Source organism: Asterias amurensis, chromosome 16 (genome assembly GCF_032118995.1).
Source record: "Asterias amurensis chromosome 16, ASM3211899v1".
Taxonomy (NCBI): Eukaryota; Metazoa; Echinodermata; class Asteroidea; order Forcipulatida; family Asteriidae; genus Asterias; species Asterias amurensis.
This window is the reverse complement of record NC_092663.1, coordinates 8,639,448-8,653,803: the sequence shown is the minus strand read 5'-3', so window position 1 is coordinate 8,653,803 and position 14,356 is coordinate 8,639,448. Positions and strand designations below refer to the sequence as shown.

The 14,356-nt window shown below is 39.2% G+C and overlaps 1 protein-coding gene across 3 annotated transcripts in view; it reads right to left on the bottom strand.

The window, feature by feature from the left end:
- The window catches only part of LOC139948791 (rho GTPase-activating protein 23-like), a 77,127-nt gene that overhangs the window by 56,302 nt on the left and 6,469 nt on the right, over positions 1-14,356 (bottom strand). For 2 of the 3 annotated variants that reach the window (XM_071947120.1, XM_071947121.1), the window contains exon 2: positions 11,938-12,055. In XM_071947120.1, coding sequence (XP_071803221.1) covers positions 11,938-11,976 — 39 coding nt within the window. In that variant the 5' untranslated portion in view covers positions 11,977-12,055. Of the gene's footprint in view, positions 1-942; positions 1,415-11,937; positions 12,056-14,356 lie in introns of those variants that run through there. The other variant, XM_071947122.1, reaches the window with a different exon arrangement.

Here is a 14,356-nt window from a genome sequence, read left to right as displayed (position 1 = left end):
GGCTGTTTTACTTCATGTTTCATACTGACACTGCCAGCCGCACGATGTACACGGACTGAACTGCATTTAGACTTTACCTGAATACAGGGTGCAAATTCCATGTGCTCTTAAAATGTTTCAGAGTCTGATTTTCTTTCTCTTTTTTTACCCGAGGAGGGGGGGGGGGGAGTAGGTTAAAACCAAAGTGTTGTTCCACATCCTGCCCATTTCTGAGTATTTGCATTTGGTATTTGTTAATTGTTTATGTTGTTGTTGTTGTATCTTGAGTATTTTGGTCAAGATGTTATGATCTGGAACGTTTAGTTACCACTTTGCCAAACTGTCCTACCACTCTTAAAAACCAAGTCCCAAGCAGGGGTCCCCAAGAATGAGCTTTTTCTTAAAGTGTGTAAAGGTCGACCAAATGTTTCAAGGAACTTCCTGGGAAATTTGCTGAAACAAATACGAGGAGAATTTTTATTTTCCAAAAGATCATGTTCTAAGAAACTACAGAAATCATTTCAAACGATCACCGATCAAAAAAAATCTTTTTTTTACTCGCAGGTATTCGTATCCTGTTAAGACTTTAACATTCCTCATTGAAATTTGTTAGTATCTAATTTAGTCATATTCCTTTGGGTCAAAATGAGTGAAAAGATGATGGCAGGATACATAAAACTTTCCATGTCTAATTGTAATTGTCGAGTAGACAGTATTTACATGTAGGCCTTCATCAATCACAGAACAATAAAATAATTATAGCGACTGTTAGTTTTTAGGTTACAGGGGTGGATTTCACAAAGAGTTAAGACTTGTCTTATCTCTAGTAATGATGAGTTTCTCGTCCTAACTTAGGACTAGCCATACGTTTTTTAATATCTCCTAGGACTAGTCCTAAGTTAGGACTAGTCCTAACTCTTTGTGAAATCGACCCCAGTACACACAGAATAATATCCTACCCACCTCAAATATTATCCATTCGTGTGAAGTAACTCCATGAGTAAAAGATGCTTAAACTTTCCTTTCTTCAGAGGGTAAAGTCCTTTAAAGGCAATTATACACAAATTCCAACGACCTCTGATGAAGCCATAAAATGTTCACAGACAACCACAGCCTCCAATCCATGGAGGAAGGAGATCCAAATAAATCCCATTCCACACCACAACACGACCATTCTCATCAACGAGCTTCTCAGTCTAAACTATCCACACATTATCTTTCCCCACAGGTGAACAACAACAAAACCAAACAGTCCATGATTTTCTTTTCATCTGCACCAAAGTAAAACTAATCCACTCCGATACTGAATCATCACAGCTAGTTTGACGTCAATTGTCATTTTCTTTCAATTTCGTGAACCAGTTTCCCACCAGTGAAACTTCACCGATTCGGGGTTTCGAGTTCCCACAGAATGTTTTGGTTTGATTGGGGGGACCCTGAGTGCATATACATGTACCACTGGTTGGATTCAGCTCTCCCTTTGATCATTGAACCAATTATTGTCATTTAAATCCTGCATGGCATTGGTATTGTCCAAGACAAGAGGGCTGTGATCAAATCCACCTGTCAGTTGCTAATTTAGTCCCGCCTCTTACAAGGCTGGGTGATTGGGGTTTACAAACCAGAACTGTTGTGGTTCAGCGAGCCCCCATAGTGATTTTGAGGTATGCCTGTGTCATGTACCTGCTGTAAGCATACATGCTGTAAAGCATGTCTGGAGCAAGGAATCTCACCGTCATGCTGTGCTTGTAAGTACTCAAAACTTTAAATCACACAAAAAACCTGTCCATTCTTACTGGTTAAATATATGGTAAGAAATTCAAGCTCTGATGAGAACAGAGAAAATCTAGTAATTTGAAACTCCTTATAATTTAGGACAGGGCTGCCCTGTAATAAGGCAATGGGTTTGATGGACAATTGTACTTAAACAAAAACTGCTGTTTTTTCTGGAGGCAAAAATAAATAACTGTAAAAAAATCAAAAAAATTGAAAAAAATATTGCCTGATTTATTGATAAATAATCAGTATTTTATCAATTCGGAAAAGTTTCCGTATGGCGCCACCACTTTTTCATTCGAAATAAAATAATATAGTATCTAATTTACCTGATTGACATATCCCTTTTTGTAAAAATGAGTGAAAAAGTGGTGGCGCCATACGGAAAGTTATCCATCAATTCAACTGCTTTGATTTATCAATATTAGATTTGCATCATCACCCAACCTTGCTTCAACCATTCAACCATCCCTGGTTTCACTACAACAACAGCGTATCATTACCTTGACTGCTTCACACGGCATCATGGCCATGGACAACAATCGATATTATCCAAGAAGAACAAATCTCGCCCGACCACACGTTACTGTTGCCAGACAATTTGAATAACAATTTCAAACAACAAAAATATTAAGAAAGGAAACAAATTTGTCATGAGGTCCAAGGTTGGGTCGAAATCTCAAGGCTAGAGTACCCCGGAGTGTGAGAAACCGGGCTATTATGTGCTCCGTTTCTTTTCAGCAGTTGAAAGGTCGAGTCCTGGCTGTGGGTGGTGGACACCCCAAGCCCTGGCCCCAATTTCAGAGAGCCGCTTAAGCACAAAAACCCAACTAAGCACAATTTACCAGAATAAGGTTACCAGTCAAACTGCTATGTCATATGTTCAATTAGTGGCTGGTATCACGCTAATTTCTGCAAAGCAAAAAACTCTTAAGCAACATTTTCTGCTTACTAGGCAGCTCTGAGAAATTTGGCCCTGGTAAAGCTCTGTGGGGTGGCTCTCTCACGTGTCTCACACCTCGTATATTTGTGCTTCCTGCATCGTTTTTTTCCCCATTTTTTTTTAAAGTGCGGTGTAGTCAGTGATGCTAGTTGGTGTTAACAAGTCTCCGAGATCAACACCACTCGATTGCAATGCCAGCGTGGGGCAACTTTACTATCCACTGGAATACTTCTTGAGCAGCAACAGCACTGCTATTGACACCTTTGGTTCTATTGTCAAAACAACCATAGAGAAAGGACCACACAGGGGAAGTACTTTTTTTGTTATTTGCGTAAGGAAATTTCAGGGTCATTCATGGCAAATTACAGAGGAATGCAAAACATTACATCACGACCCCTAACAGGTAATCATTCTCATTCACAGTTTGAAAGTGTTTCATAAACACCGCCCTCAAGTGTCGGAATACAATGTAGAATCTAAAGGACCTATGACAATAGACATGTTCAGACACCTGTACTAGTCTAACTTGGTTCTTGTGGGGTCATCATTGCATCTTAGGGCTGTCTGGGCATCTTTCTTGCTGTTTTGAACATTCAAAGTGAAACCCCAAAAAAAGATCATGCGTCTTCAGAAAAGGATGCGGGCAGGGATGATAAAATATTTAGAAATTCAAATAAAATTTGTATTTCCTATTGCAATTGAAAACTCTCAAACATCAGTTTCTTAAATAAGGACTTGTTTGATTGTGGGGGACATGGTGGGGCTGGGCTTGGGCTGGTGGCTCACTGGTTATTTCGATCCCTGGAAGAACTTTGAGGTCTTCTCAGCCCAAGGCAGGAATTTCGTCATAAAGAGGGCAAGGCCATTTTGAAAGGGGCACTTCCAATGGGTAACTTTCAAACGGGCACCAAGAGAAAGACCAAGTCCAAGTCAACCTCCAATTCCTAACGGTGACATTTCAGCCTTGCAGGTCATTAATAAGTAGAATTTCTTTTCCTCCACTTTTCAGGCAAGAATAACTTGAAATGGCTTTTCTCACCCCACACTGTGAATCACCACTTACATGTACAATTCACATGCAACCAATAAGCTTTCAGGAAGTGAGAACCATGTAGTGTATGTTTATACTTTCAATATCCAATGGTTGTGCTACAGTTGTAAGGTTCTTTGATAATAAAAATCAGTTCTTTAAACAAGCGCTATTTCATATAGATCACAGCCCTGTCAAGGGGAAAAAAAAATCAAGGGGAAAAACCCAAGACCACAGGGCTTGTTGCTCAGATTTTTATTGGACTGAAATATTTTGTTTACAAGACCAACATGACACAATCATATGAGAAGAAAAACACCAAAAACACAACAAACATGTATTTACCAAAAGTTTAAGGCAGTGGACACTATTGGTAATTACTCAAAATAATTATTAGCATAAAACCTTTCTTGATTACAAGTAATGGGGTAAGGTTGATAGTATAAAACATTGTGAGAAACAGCTCCCTCTGAAGTGATGTAGTTTTTGAGAAAGAAGTAATTTTCAACAAATTTGATTTCGAGAGCTCAGATTTAGAATTTGAGGTCTCAAAATCAAGCATCTGAAAGCACACAAATTCGTGTGACTATGATGCGACAAGGGTGTTTTTTCTTTCATTAATATTTCGCAACTTCGATGACCGATTGAGCTCAAATTTTCACAGGTTTGTTATTTTATGCAGATGTTGAGATACACCAACTGTGAAGACTGGTCTTTGACAATTACCAATAGTGTCCAGTGTCTTTAAGATGATTGTGCCACCAATGACCTATGCAATGACAAAGTTGCTTCCTGGGTCACTGCCTCTCTTTGTTTTCAACACACTGCCGTCAGAGCATAAAATAATGACAACATGAATATTACTACGTTGAAAAAACACAAGACTATGGCCTCAGTGTGTAATTCCAGGTCTGCTACAATGAGATGGCAAGTTCATTCCGAAGTCTGTGAACTGCATTAGTGAAAGCAATGCTACCAGCAGAATTTACAGTTCGGCAAGAATGGTGCAGTCAGAGACCAAACATTAGCCAGGTCGTCATGGTTTGTATTTTGAGGTACACATTAATTGATATAGCTTGGACGTTAAAATGTACTCCATGAAATCACATGAATTTAAATTCCTTTTAGAATGAGTTTCGTTGTCGGACTGGAAGCCAGCAGGGTTTGCCTTTAGTTTTTAAAGTTTCTAGCCAGCAGTATCTACCAGTTAGCTTGTCTTTTCACTAAGGCCCTGTTTTTATACTGGTCTTTGTTTTAAGGTTTCCTTTAAAGAAAATTTTGCTTTGGACTTAAGGAACACGTTGCATTGGATCGGTCGAGTTGGTCTTTGAAAAGCGCTTGTAACCATTTGTTATCAAATTGATATGGTTAGAAAGATGTTGTAAAAGTAGAATACAATGCCTCAAAATTGCGTGGTTTTCGTTTTACCTCGTCGACTAACACGGTCGGCCATTTATGGGAGACAAAAAGTTGACTCCCATAAATGGTCGACCGTGTTAATTGTTAATTGGATCATTCTACTTTTAAAACATCTTTCCAATCATATACATTTCATAACAAACCGTTTCAAATGCTTTTTTTATAGACCAACCCGTCCGATCCAAGGCAACGTGTTCCTTTAAAGGGTTTGCCCCTAACTTTTTAAGTAACTAGCCAGCAGAAACAGTTAACGTACATGTAGCTTGCCATTTCACTAGTCCACCATTTTGTTCGATAGCTGAATCTGTTAAACAAAATGGTTTAATGCTTTTAACCAGCTGGACAACCTGAAGCGAATTTTAACTGGACCTTGGGTATGTTTAACTGGCACTTGGTCAGGAGTAAACCATTGTTAAGGGAGAACGCTGTCCAAAGCCAGTGTATAGTGCAGAGTAAAGGAGAAACTGACTCCCAGCGTTTTGCTCCAAACAAAAGCGAGAATGAAATATAATCATTAAATAAGGAATTGGTTTCCACTTTAGAAAAAACACATCAAAGTCTTTCAATTCTTGTAGATTAAAATCAAGTTGGGAAGGAAGGAGAAATCAGGGCTGCGAAACTAGCAGGGAAACAATGTCGTTAAAATGAAACAACAACAGCCATTTTCACACAAAGCTCTGTGCAGCGTTAACGATCAATTGCCCCTTTGATCAGCTGTGATTACATGGAACAGAGTTGCTGACCAGCTAAAATGTCATGGTGTGTGTTACTTGAGTTTGGTGCTCATCTGATCATTGCTCAGCAAATTAACATGTTGACAATTATACTTGTTAACATAACTTGCAACTAAATAATAGGTAGGGTGACATGTTTTCAACTCCAAGTTATAGGGTATTTATACTGTAATGTTGAAGTGTTTCTGTTATACCAAGGGCCCTGTATAAACACTTCAACATTACAGTATAAGTACCCTATAATTTGGAGTTGAAAACATGTCACCCTACCTACTATTTATTTTACCCTTTTCACATGAGAGCAATAGACCGATCGATTAAGCCGCCCCATTGCGTATTGACCAATCACAACGCAACGAAGGTCCGACAAATAAGGTCCGACATGCGTGCGCGTATGCTTGGCGCGCGCAGCAGATTGTGCAGAAAGGCATTGGAGAGGCTCACGTGTTCTTGCTCACACGTGCGTGGTGGGCGATGCCTAATGGATCGGTCTATTAAGCAGGTGTCACTTGCTTTCTTTTAGCAAATGTAAAGTTTACAAATTGTACTTCATATGGAAGGACAAAGATTTTGTGCATTGTTCAACTTCCCAAGTAAAATCTTCTCAACCATTGCTAGATTTTGTTGGAGGTCCGAACCTAAGACAAAATCTCTTCTGCTTGTGTAAGTTTTAAATACCAACATGCATAGGAAATCCTGTGTAAATAGGAAACTAACATCCTATTTATTAAGCCCTTTTCACATGAGAGCAATTTAGCAGGGGTCCCATGCTTTATTTTAGCATGGTTGTAAAATTTTTACAAATTACACTTCATGTGAAAGGACAAAGATTTTTGGACTGTACAAGCTCCCAAGTAAAATCTTTTCTAACATTGCTATATTTTGTAGGAGGTCCAAACCTACTGTCACGGTCTTCAGCTATGGGAAGTTTTGAATAAGGATGTGCAAGGAAATCCTGTGTACATACCAGGGAGGTGACCAACCATTCGGAACCATGGTGAATTGAATGGTCAGACCGTAGGAGGGTTGACTGTGTAGTGTGTTCATGAATGCATTCACCACATGATATCACACCGCAGGCCCAGGCCGGCCGGGATAGCTCATTCATCTTTCAAAATCAAAGTGGATGATATTGAATGGTCAGTCAGCAGTTTGTCATCTGTGTGCATTCATCACTTGTAATTATGTAGTGCAAATAAATGTAGAAGCCACTGCTGAATGTTTTTGAAAAGTCAGACAATAAATGCACTAGGTTGGGTTGTACTTAAGCTCTTGAGGAACAATTTACTACTCCAATTCTTAGAAAGAAGGTTTCTTATAGGAAAAGAGACTTCTTTTTTTGAATAAGATTTAAAGGGCACCAATGCCAAATGTGTCTCCATTAGTCACGTGGTGAAGTTCAAGCCTACCAAATTTGCACACGTGCACTTCATAAGCTACATAATTTACCACAACATAATCTGTCCAGAATGTTCGCAATACATTGTGCAACAACTGCTGGCATTCTTGCTTCAGTCATGTTCTGAACAAGTTAAATAAGTTCAGCACACTACATGTAGCAGGTGCTGATATATTAAATGTCAAAGTTGTCACGTGTGCACAGGGATAACGGAGCTCTGCGACTTGCACTGCAGTCCGTTAACATGGCACTAAAAAGGGCACCTGACTAACTAAACACAATTTGGCTTAAACTCTTACGTGTAATAAGAGGGGGTGGGAGTCTGGTAACTTGATTATACGCTAGTAATTCCAGACCTGCTTGGGCCTCCGGGAAAAGCGAAATTTGCAAACGGTGCACGTCGACTCGTGCATGGCGTATGTAGGCCACCACTTGGTCAAGTCTACGCGTCGCTGCTGGGGGTGATTGGGACCACTCAAAAAGGAAGTGTGGTAAATAGGGAGCTTCCTGGTACCCTACAGGCAGAGCGTTCACAACATGGAGCAGACGTCAGTGCTTCCAGTAATCCTCAGCGATGTCTTGGAACGTTTGGAAAGTTCTCCGAAGTGCTGTCTAGCTGACTCCTGCCCAGGCATCAGCTTTTAATCAATTTTTGTAAACTTGCGTTTCTCACTACACGTGCATATTTGATGCACATGAGAAACCAAGAAAAATCATAAAAACAACTTGAAACAGAAATGAGATATTTCCTCGACAACTAATATGACCTCAATTCATTGTACTTGTATGTATGGATACATGTTTGCAACCTCCTACACACAAAAATGTATAATGTATAGTTTTTCACTTACATTATTACAGTTCTCAATGCTTTAGAAACTAGTAAGTTAGTAAGTAATATTTTTCAGTGAGTGAATTTGTAAAAATCTTATAAACTATAAAATGAATGCATCCTGGGTACCACAACGTAACTTGTAGTTCAGCATCTCTTAATGAGGAAATAAAGTTTCATGTACGGATCACAGTACCGTTTCAGGGAAGTATCTGAAATCTGGTGCAATGAAACTCACATTCGTGTACAATCAAATTCCTAAACTCAACTCCCCAGAATGTAGAATCCCTATTATACATGTGTAAGTTCATTGGCTCAATACCTATAACACTGAGAGGAGTTTGTGTAGGATTCATGCAGCAATCCTTCAAAATCAGACGATGTGAGTTACCTCACCCCCAAATGTCTCCAATGTACATGTAGTTGACTGCGAACTGTTCCTCAACCTTCAAAATCATACAAATCCTTTGGGTGATTTTGAAGGACTAGGGAAGAATATTAATTCCAAAATAGCACAATACATGTGTATGTCAAACAGCCAGACCAGCAAATAACTAAATGCTTGCCGCACTAACAAATTCACTGCACTTGCTACTCATTCAAAATTTCCTCCACCGGAACCTGGTAAATTTTCTTTGAACCAAGCACCAACACACACAAAAAACCACCCAATCTTCCAAACTATCGACTAATTTATCTTACCTCCAAGACAAGAAACAAGATACCAGTATGTTTTCTCAAAGTCCGAACCGTCCTGCGGCAACTCCCGATCTGCGAATGGGCCTAACGCCGAACCGGCAAATCATTTTTTATATATTTTCTTACCCCGCCGGACTGAAATATGAACCAGACATACAATTGTAGCGAGCTGGAAGATTAATTATCACAGCAGATGGCCCCGAGGGCCAGATTGAATACCAGTATGGGGAATCTCCATTGTAAGGGGTAAATCCATTGAAATTCACCAATAGTCGAGTCCTTAAAGGGTCAGTTGCTAGCCTTGGCTTAAAAAATAATATGCGAGCGAACCACGCACAAATAGCTCTTGAGGTGATCGGTACTTTTTAACGGGGAGGGAAACTCATTTGTGGGTTTGCCTATTTTTAGAGCTAAATAGCATTTGTCCAATCCTAAGCAGTGAGTGTTTTAACTGCTATGTATTGCAAAGCAGTGATTGATAACTTTCTAAATATTTGTTATTAGTAAGAAGCTCCTGGCTTTGTCAGTAATTTCCAGGTAAGGTACAGCATTGACAATGGTGGAAAGAACTACTGTAGTCCCAATTTCATAAAGCGGTTATTTGAAAATACTCGCTACTTGTCCTGACCTGTCAAAAATCCTGCATGTACTTTTGGTGTTCTTAAATTATCATTATTTAATTAAGATGAGATACAGTGTCGTTAGCATCAGCAAATAAGGCTGCTTGTGTGATGCTTAAGCCAGGTTCATACTTCCTGCGAATGCGAATGCAATATGAATGTTGACACCACAAATTTGCAACGAAAAATTCGCAGCAGCCAACTCACTTGCCAATATCGCTGCAAAAGGAGGGTTGTGACGTCAAATTCACATCAAATTTGCTTCGCATTTGCATGAAGTACATGAACCGGGCTTCGCTCTCTTTGAAGCAAGATAATGTAGAGCTTTGGTCCGTTGGCAAGCTACAACTTCTATGACCAATAATAATTTCATGCTCACAATATACACTGTAACTGTAGCAGAAAAATTGAATTTAAGTGTGCGCATTTCACAGTTTTATAAGCAAGTAGTAGGCAGTCAACTTGCGCGTTCATCATGACTTTGCCATGTTGTGTCATTCATTTTCATAAACAAAGAACTGGCAGAAGGGTTAACATACCTTTTCATGTGCTTACGGTTAGCACAGCTATGAGATAAAAACTTGTGCAGTACACATTAAATACATGTAGCTCATTAAGCAGCTCTATGTCCTGGTCACATGCTTATTACAGAAAGTGGTGTCTTTGAACAGAAAGGATAGGTAATATGTAACTCTCCCTTTAACTCCACCCAGAAGCCAGACTAAATTGCAGACGTTGACTGCCTCGTGAATCGGACAGATTATTTTTAAACCTTCCCCTCGTTATTTTGATAGAAAACCTCTGATATGGCTTTACGCACACTAACGACTGCCACGTGCAGAGCATGCTTCGGTTGCAAGGTATTTATTACCAACATGTTGCAACCGCTCAGATGTTAGGTGTTTAAAAAAAAAAACGATACATAGCAAGAGAAATTCAATAAATAATTATTTAAGCTGCACTTCTTGACATCACAATTAACTTGAGAAAAACCATTCTTCTTAGAATTTCAGGCCTGGAATTTCCTCTTTGAGAGGGCAAGGCCATTTTCGTTTTGCAAAGGTCATTTACATTGGAAATCTTAAAGTTTTGGGGCAACTTGTGAAGGGGCAACAAGGCCAACACCATGGGCAACAGAGGCCAATGAATCCTTGTAATTTCTGGCCTGGAACTTCATATTAATTTCAAGAGGTTAAAAGGATTAGTTCCATCGAACATTTAACTTACAACTTGACAAACTGTAATAATTTTTATCCTGCAATTTCCCATAAACATTATTAATTGCTGCCCCTTTAGTGGCTAAATATAGTTCCTTCTTTTTATCTGTCAAAAACAGCCGTGAGTCTGCGTGTGGGCGTTTTTTGTGTGTTGTTTAAGGCGAAGGCTGTGTATTTTTCTTTTTTGAGAGGTTCTACCCCAGAGAATTCTATGAACAAATTGAACACTTTGTTAAGTCCAGACAGATATTTATATGCAGTTCATTTTGGGGTCAGACATCAGGTCAAACTTGAGGAAAAAATACAGTAGGAACTAGTCCCCTAGTTGACCTTGCCCTGCCGGCAAATTAAAAGAAAAATTTGATTGATGCCCGATTTCTCCACAACTGATCAAACAATTCTGAAAGCCAGGGAGAGAAAGCTGCATGTATTCCTCATTCATAAAATGCCTGAACTTAGGGGTGTCCCGTTTATAAAAGATTGGGCCTTGAAAACTTAAGAATGATCAATGGTACGGGAGACCGAAGACCTACTTTATTTAACCCCTTCGTTTTTCTGTATTTAAGGAAACTTATTTTTTCTAAATGGCTGAAGGTATTTCAGTGAGCTGAAATTTATACAATGTTTTCCCCTTCTAAAATACATCAAGTAGAAAGAACTGTCCTGAACTGAGCTGTAAAACCAAATCACCCAAATCCCCTCAAAAAGTTCTAAGAAATTGTTTAACTTTGTACAGAAGAGATGTAACACCAACCAAAATTACAAATTGGACAGGCATATTATAGACACATTAAGCTGGCAATCAGTTCACTTGTAGCCTGTTTAAAGCCAGTGGACACTATTGGTAATTGTCAAAGACCAGTCTTCACAGTTAGTGCATCTCATGCATAACATAACTAACCTGTGAAAATTTGAGCGCAATCGGTCATCGAAGTTGCGAGATAATAATGAAAGAAAAAAACACCCTTGTCACACAAAGTTGTGTGCGTTTAGATGGTTGATTTCGAGACCTCAAGTTATAAATCTGAGGTCTCGAAATCAAATTTGTGGAAAATTACTTATTTCTCAAAAACTATGGCACTTCAGAGGGAGCCGTTTTTCACAATGTTTTGTACCATCAACCTCTCCCCATTACTTGTCACCAAGAAAGGTTTAATGCTAATGACTATTTTGAGTAATTACCAATAGTGTCCACTGCCTTTAAACGCTAAGCAAGGTCCTTCTATCCTTGAGCAATTTTTAGAGCTTTGCTGCTTTCTGACGTAGGATTAAAGACCAAAAATTCTTACCTCACTTCCAGACCTGGGCTTCACTGCAGTTGTTGCCATGTTGTCTGCTTAAGTTGTTTACAAGCCCCCAAGACGTGCCGTTCAACTGCAGTGTACTTGACACTAGCCAAACAAATTTCTGGTGACAAAAAATGAATAATAGCTTGACAACTTCATTTACAAACTGAAATAATCAGCCCATAAACGTTTTGTCTCAAATTCTAAAAGAAAAACTGGTAGGTCAAACTACATGTATAACACAGGGCAAAATGTTGATTAGAAGAAATAGAATTAATTTTACTTTTTTTAAAGCATTCCAGAAAAGAACTTTCCACTCAACTTGACCATCAAAATCCTATGACTATCTCAGATTGTTTTGACTAGCTGAGCAGGATATTCAATCTGATCAAACTCGAACAAAACAAGGGGATAGATTTCCAAAGGATATGTGATGATGCCTGGCATTGCAACCATGGTTGGTTTGGCTGTGTCAGTATAATCAATACTGAAAACAATATGCAATACTGGTGGAAGGATTCTCAAGGATCTGATCTCGATCAAACTTCACGTGCTGCCTACTGCGCTAACAAATTTTTCGCATACGTCGCCTATTGTAAAGCGTGTTATTCTATGGGCCTTAGAAGGGCGTAAGCGCAGAGTTATAAGCATAGACGTGAATATTGGGTCCAGTGTGTCATGCCAGATGATTTTGGTTTGGTTGTGCAATACTGAATCCACCAAAATCGAAAAAAAAAAATCTTGGGGTTGGTTTGAAGAGCATTAATTTTTGGTGGTAGTGTTTTTTTATGCCGGCAATCACTAACTTGTTGATCCAAAAGAAAATCTCAACCTTCTCATACACAATGTAGGATGTTCACTACTCAGACCCTTACAGCCAACACTAATGAAGCCAAGCAATATGGTGAACAAACCCAGTAATAACTGTTTCCGTTTTCGCATTCAACACATGCTGTGTTTTATCACAGCATACATTAAAGGCTCATTGCAATTAAAACACTGTTTTATGACCAATCCTCATGTATTCTCTATGTAACCATTAAGTAAAACTACTCATTCACAGAACCCAGACTTAATCAATAATGAGATTTCCGGGGAACACATAACTTCCAGAACAGAACTGGAATGTCTTTCCTCCTTGGGCAAGGACACTTCTCATGATTTTTGTAATTATATTTTTATACATAAACGTAGGTGGAGACTGGGCAAAGAGGTAATGACCTTTGACCTTTTTCAACCCTCAACTCGTAGCCTTGAACTAACCATCCCACACCACCACAATAACAAGTCCCACAAAATGAAACTGTTGGTAGGAAGCGTTAAAATACGGACAGTGAAAAAGCTGACTGACCAGTGATAGATAAGACGACTGGTCCTGGTGGCTAGTCAGTAAAAAGGCAGGCCTCAAAATAGCCCACGGCACCCACTGCAATTGCCGTGGTGCCCTGTGATTTTGTTGTGGTACCCTTTTCAAAGTTCTACAAATTTATACTTTATTCATAGAGTGCCCCTTACAAGAGGTAAAAAGCTGCCACTTCAAGACTGAAGTTTGAGGCCAGAAAAGGTTTATTAGGCAAACCCTGGAATGGTCTCTGAAAAATTGAGTGTGTACGAAAGATGTAGGTTGGAATATTCCGACTGGATTTACCCAGTCTAGACTGCCCTTTTTCTTATATCCGAGACACCAAGATAAAAATAGCTCTCGGAGTCACAGCATAAAGACAAAGGTTTTATATTTAAAAGTCAGTTGTTGGAAGATAAGGCTCTGCAGTAATGGTAACAACTAAACCACCACTTCCTGTGTACTTCAAATTTTTGTTTGAGTCAACGTGTGTCGAAAACAATCCTACGACAACATTTTATCGTCATAAGAAATTACTAACAGTCTTGCCAACTTACAATGTAGCTATCTAGACATTGGTGCCCTCCCTGTTTTGTCAATACATGACCCCGTCACATCGTGCAACAATTTTGTTGTTATACCTTGGTAACATTATTACTCCTCTTCTCGAAGTTCTGTTCATCTTTAAACATTATTACGGCTGAGTACGCATAGTTTAATAAACAGACGAAGAGTTGTTCAAATAAGTAACAATTCTCCATTGTTCCCTCGAACCCGTGTCTGTTTCTTACCAAAAAAAAGCGAACGCGCATCCTTAGCCATGTATGCGCTTTTGTATCACATCACGTGATTGGTTCTCAACCAATCAAACTTCACAATTTGTTACCGAGGTATGGGCCAAACAAGTACATTGTATCTTTGTACATGGGTGCCAGTCAGAAGCCGTAGTTAGGGATGAAACCATTGTTTATGACACAACCTTTGGAAGCTGAAGCCAGAGGCCTTACCCAGTCAGTTCCCATTGCGGTTTATATTATTTTCGTACAAAATCAACATATCAATCTAATAGATTCATTTCCA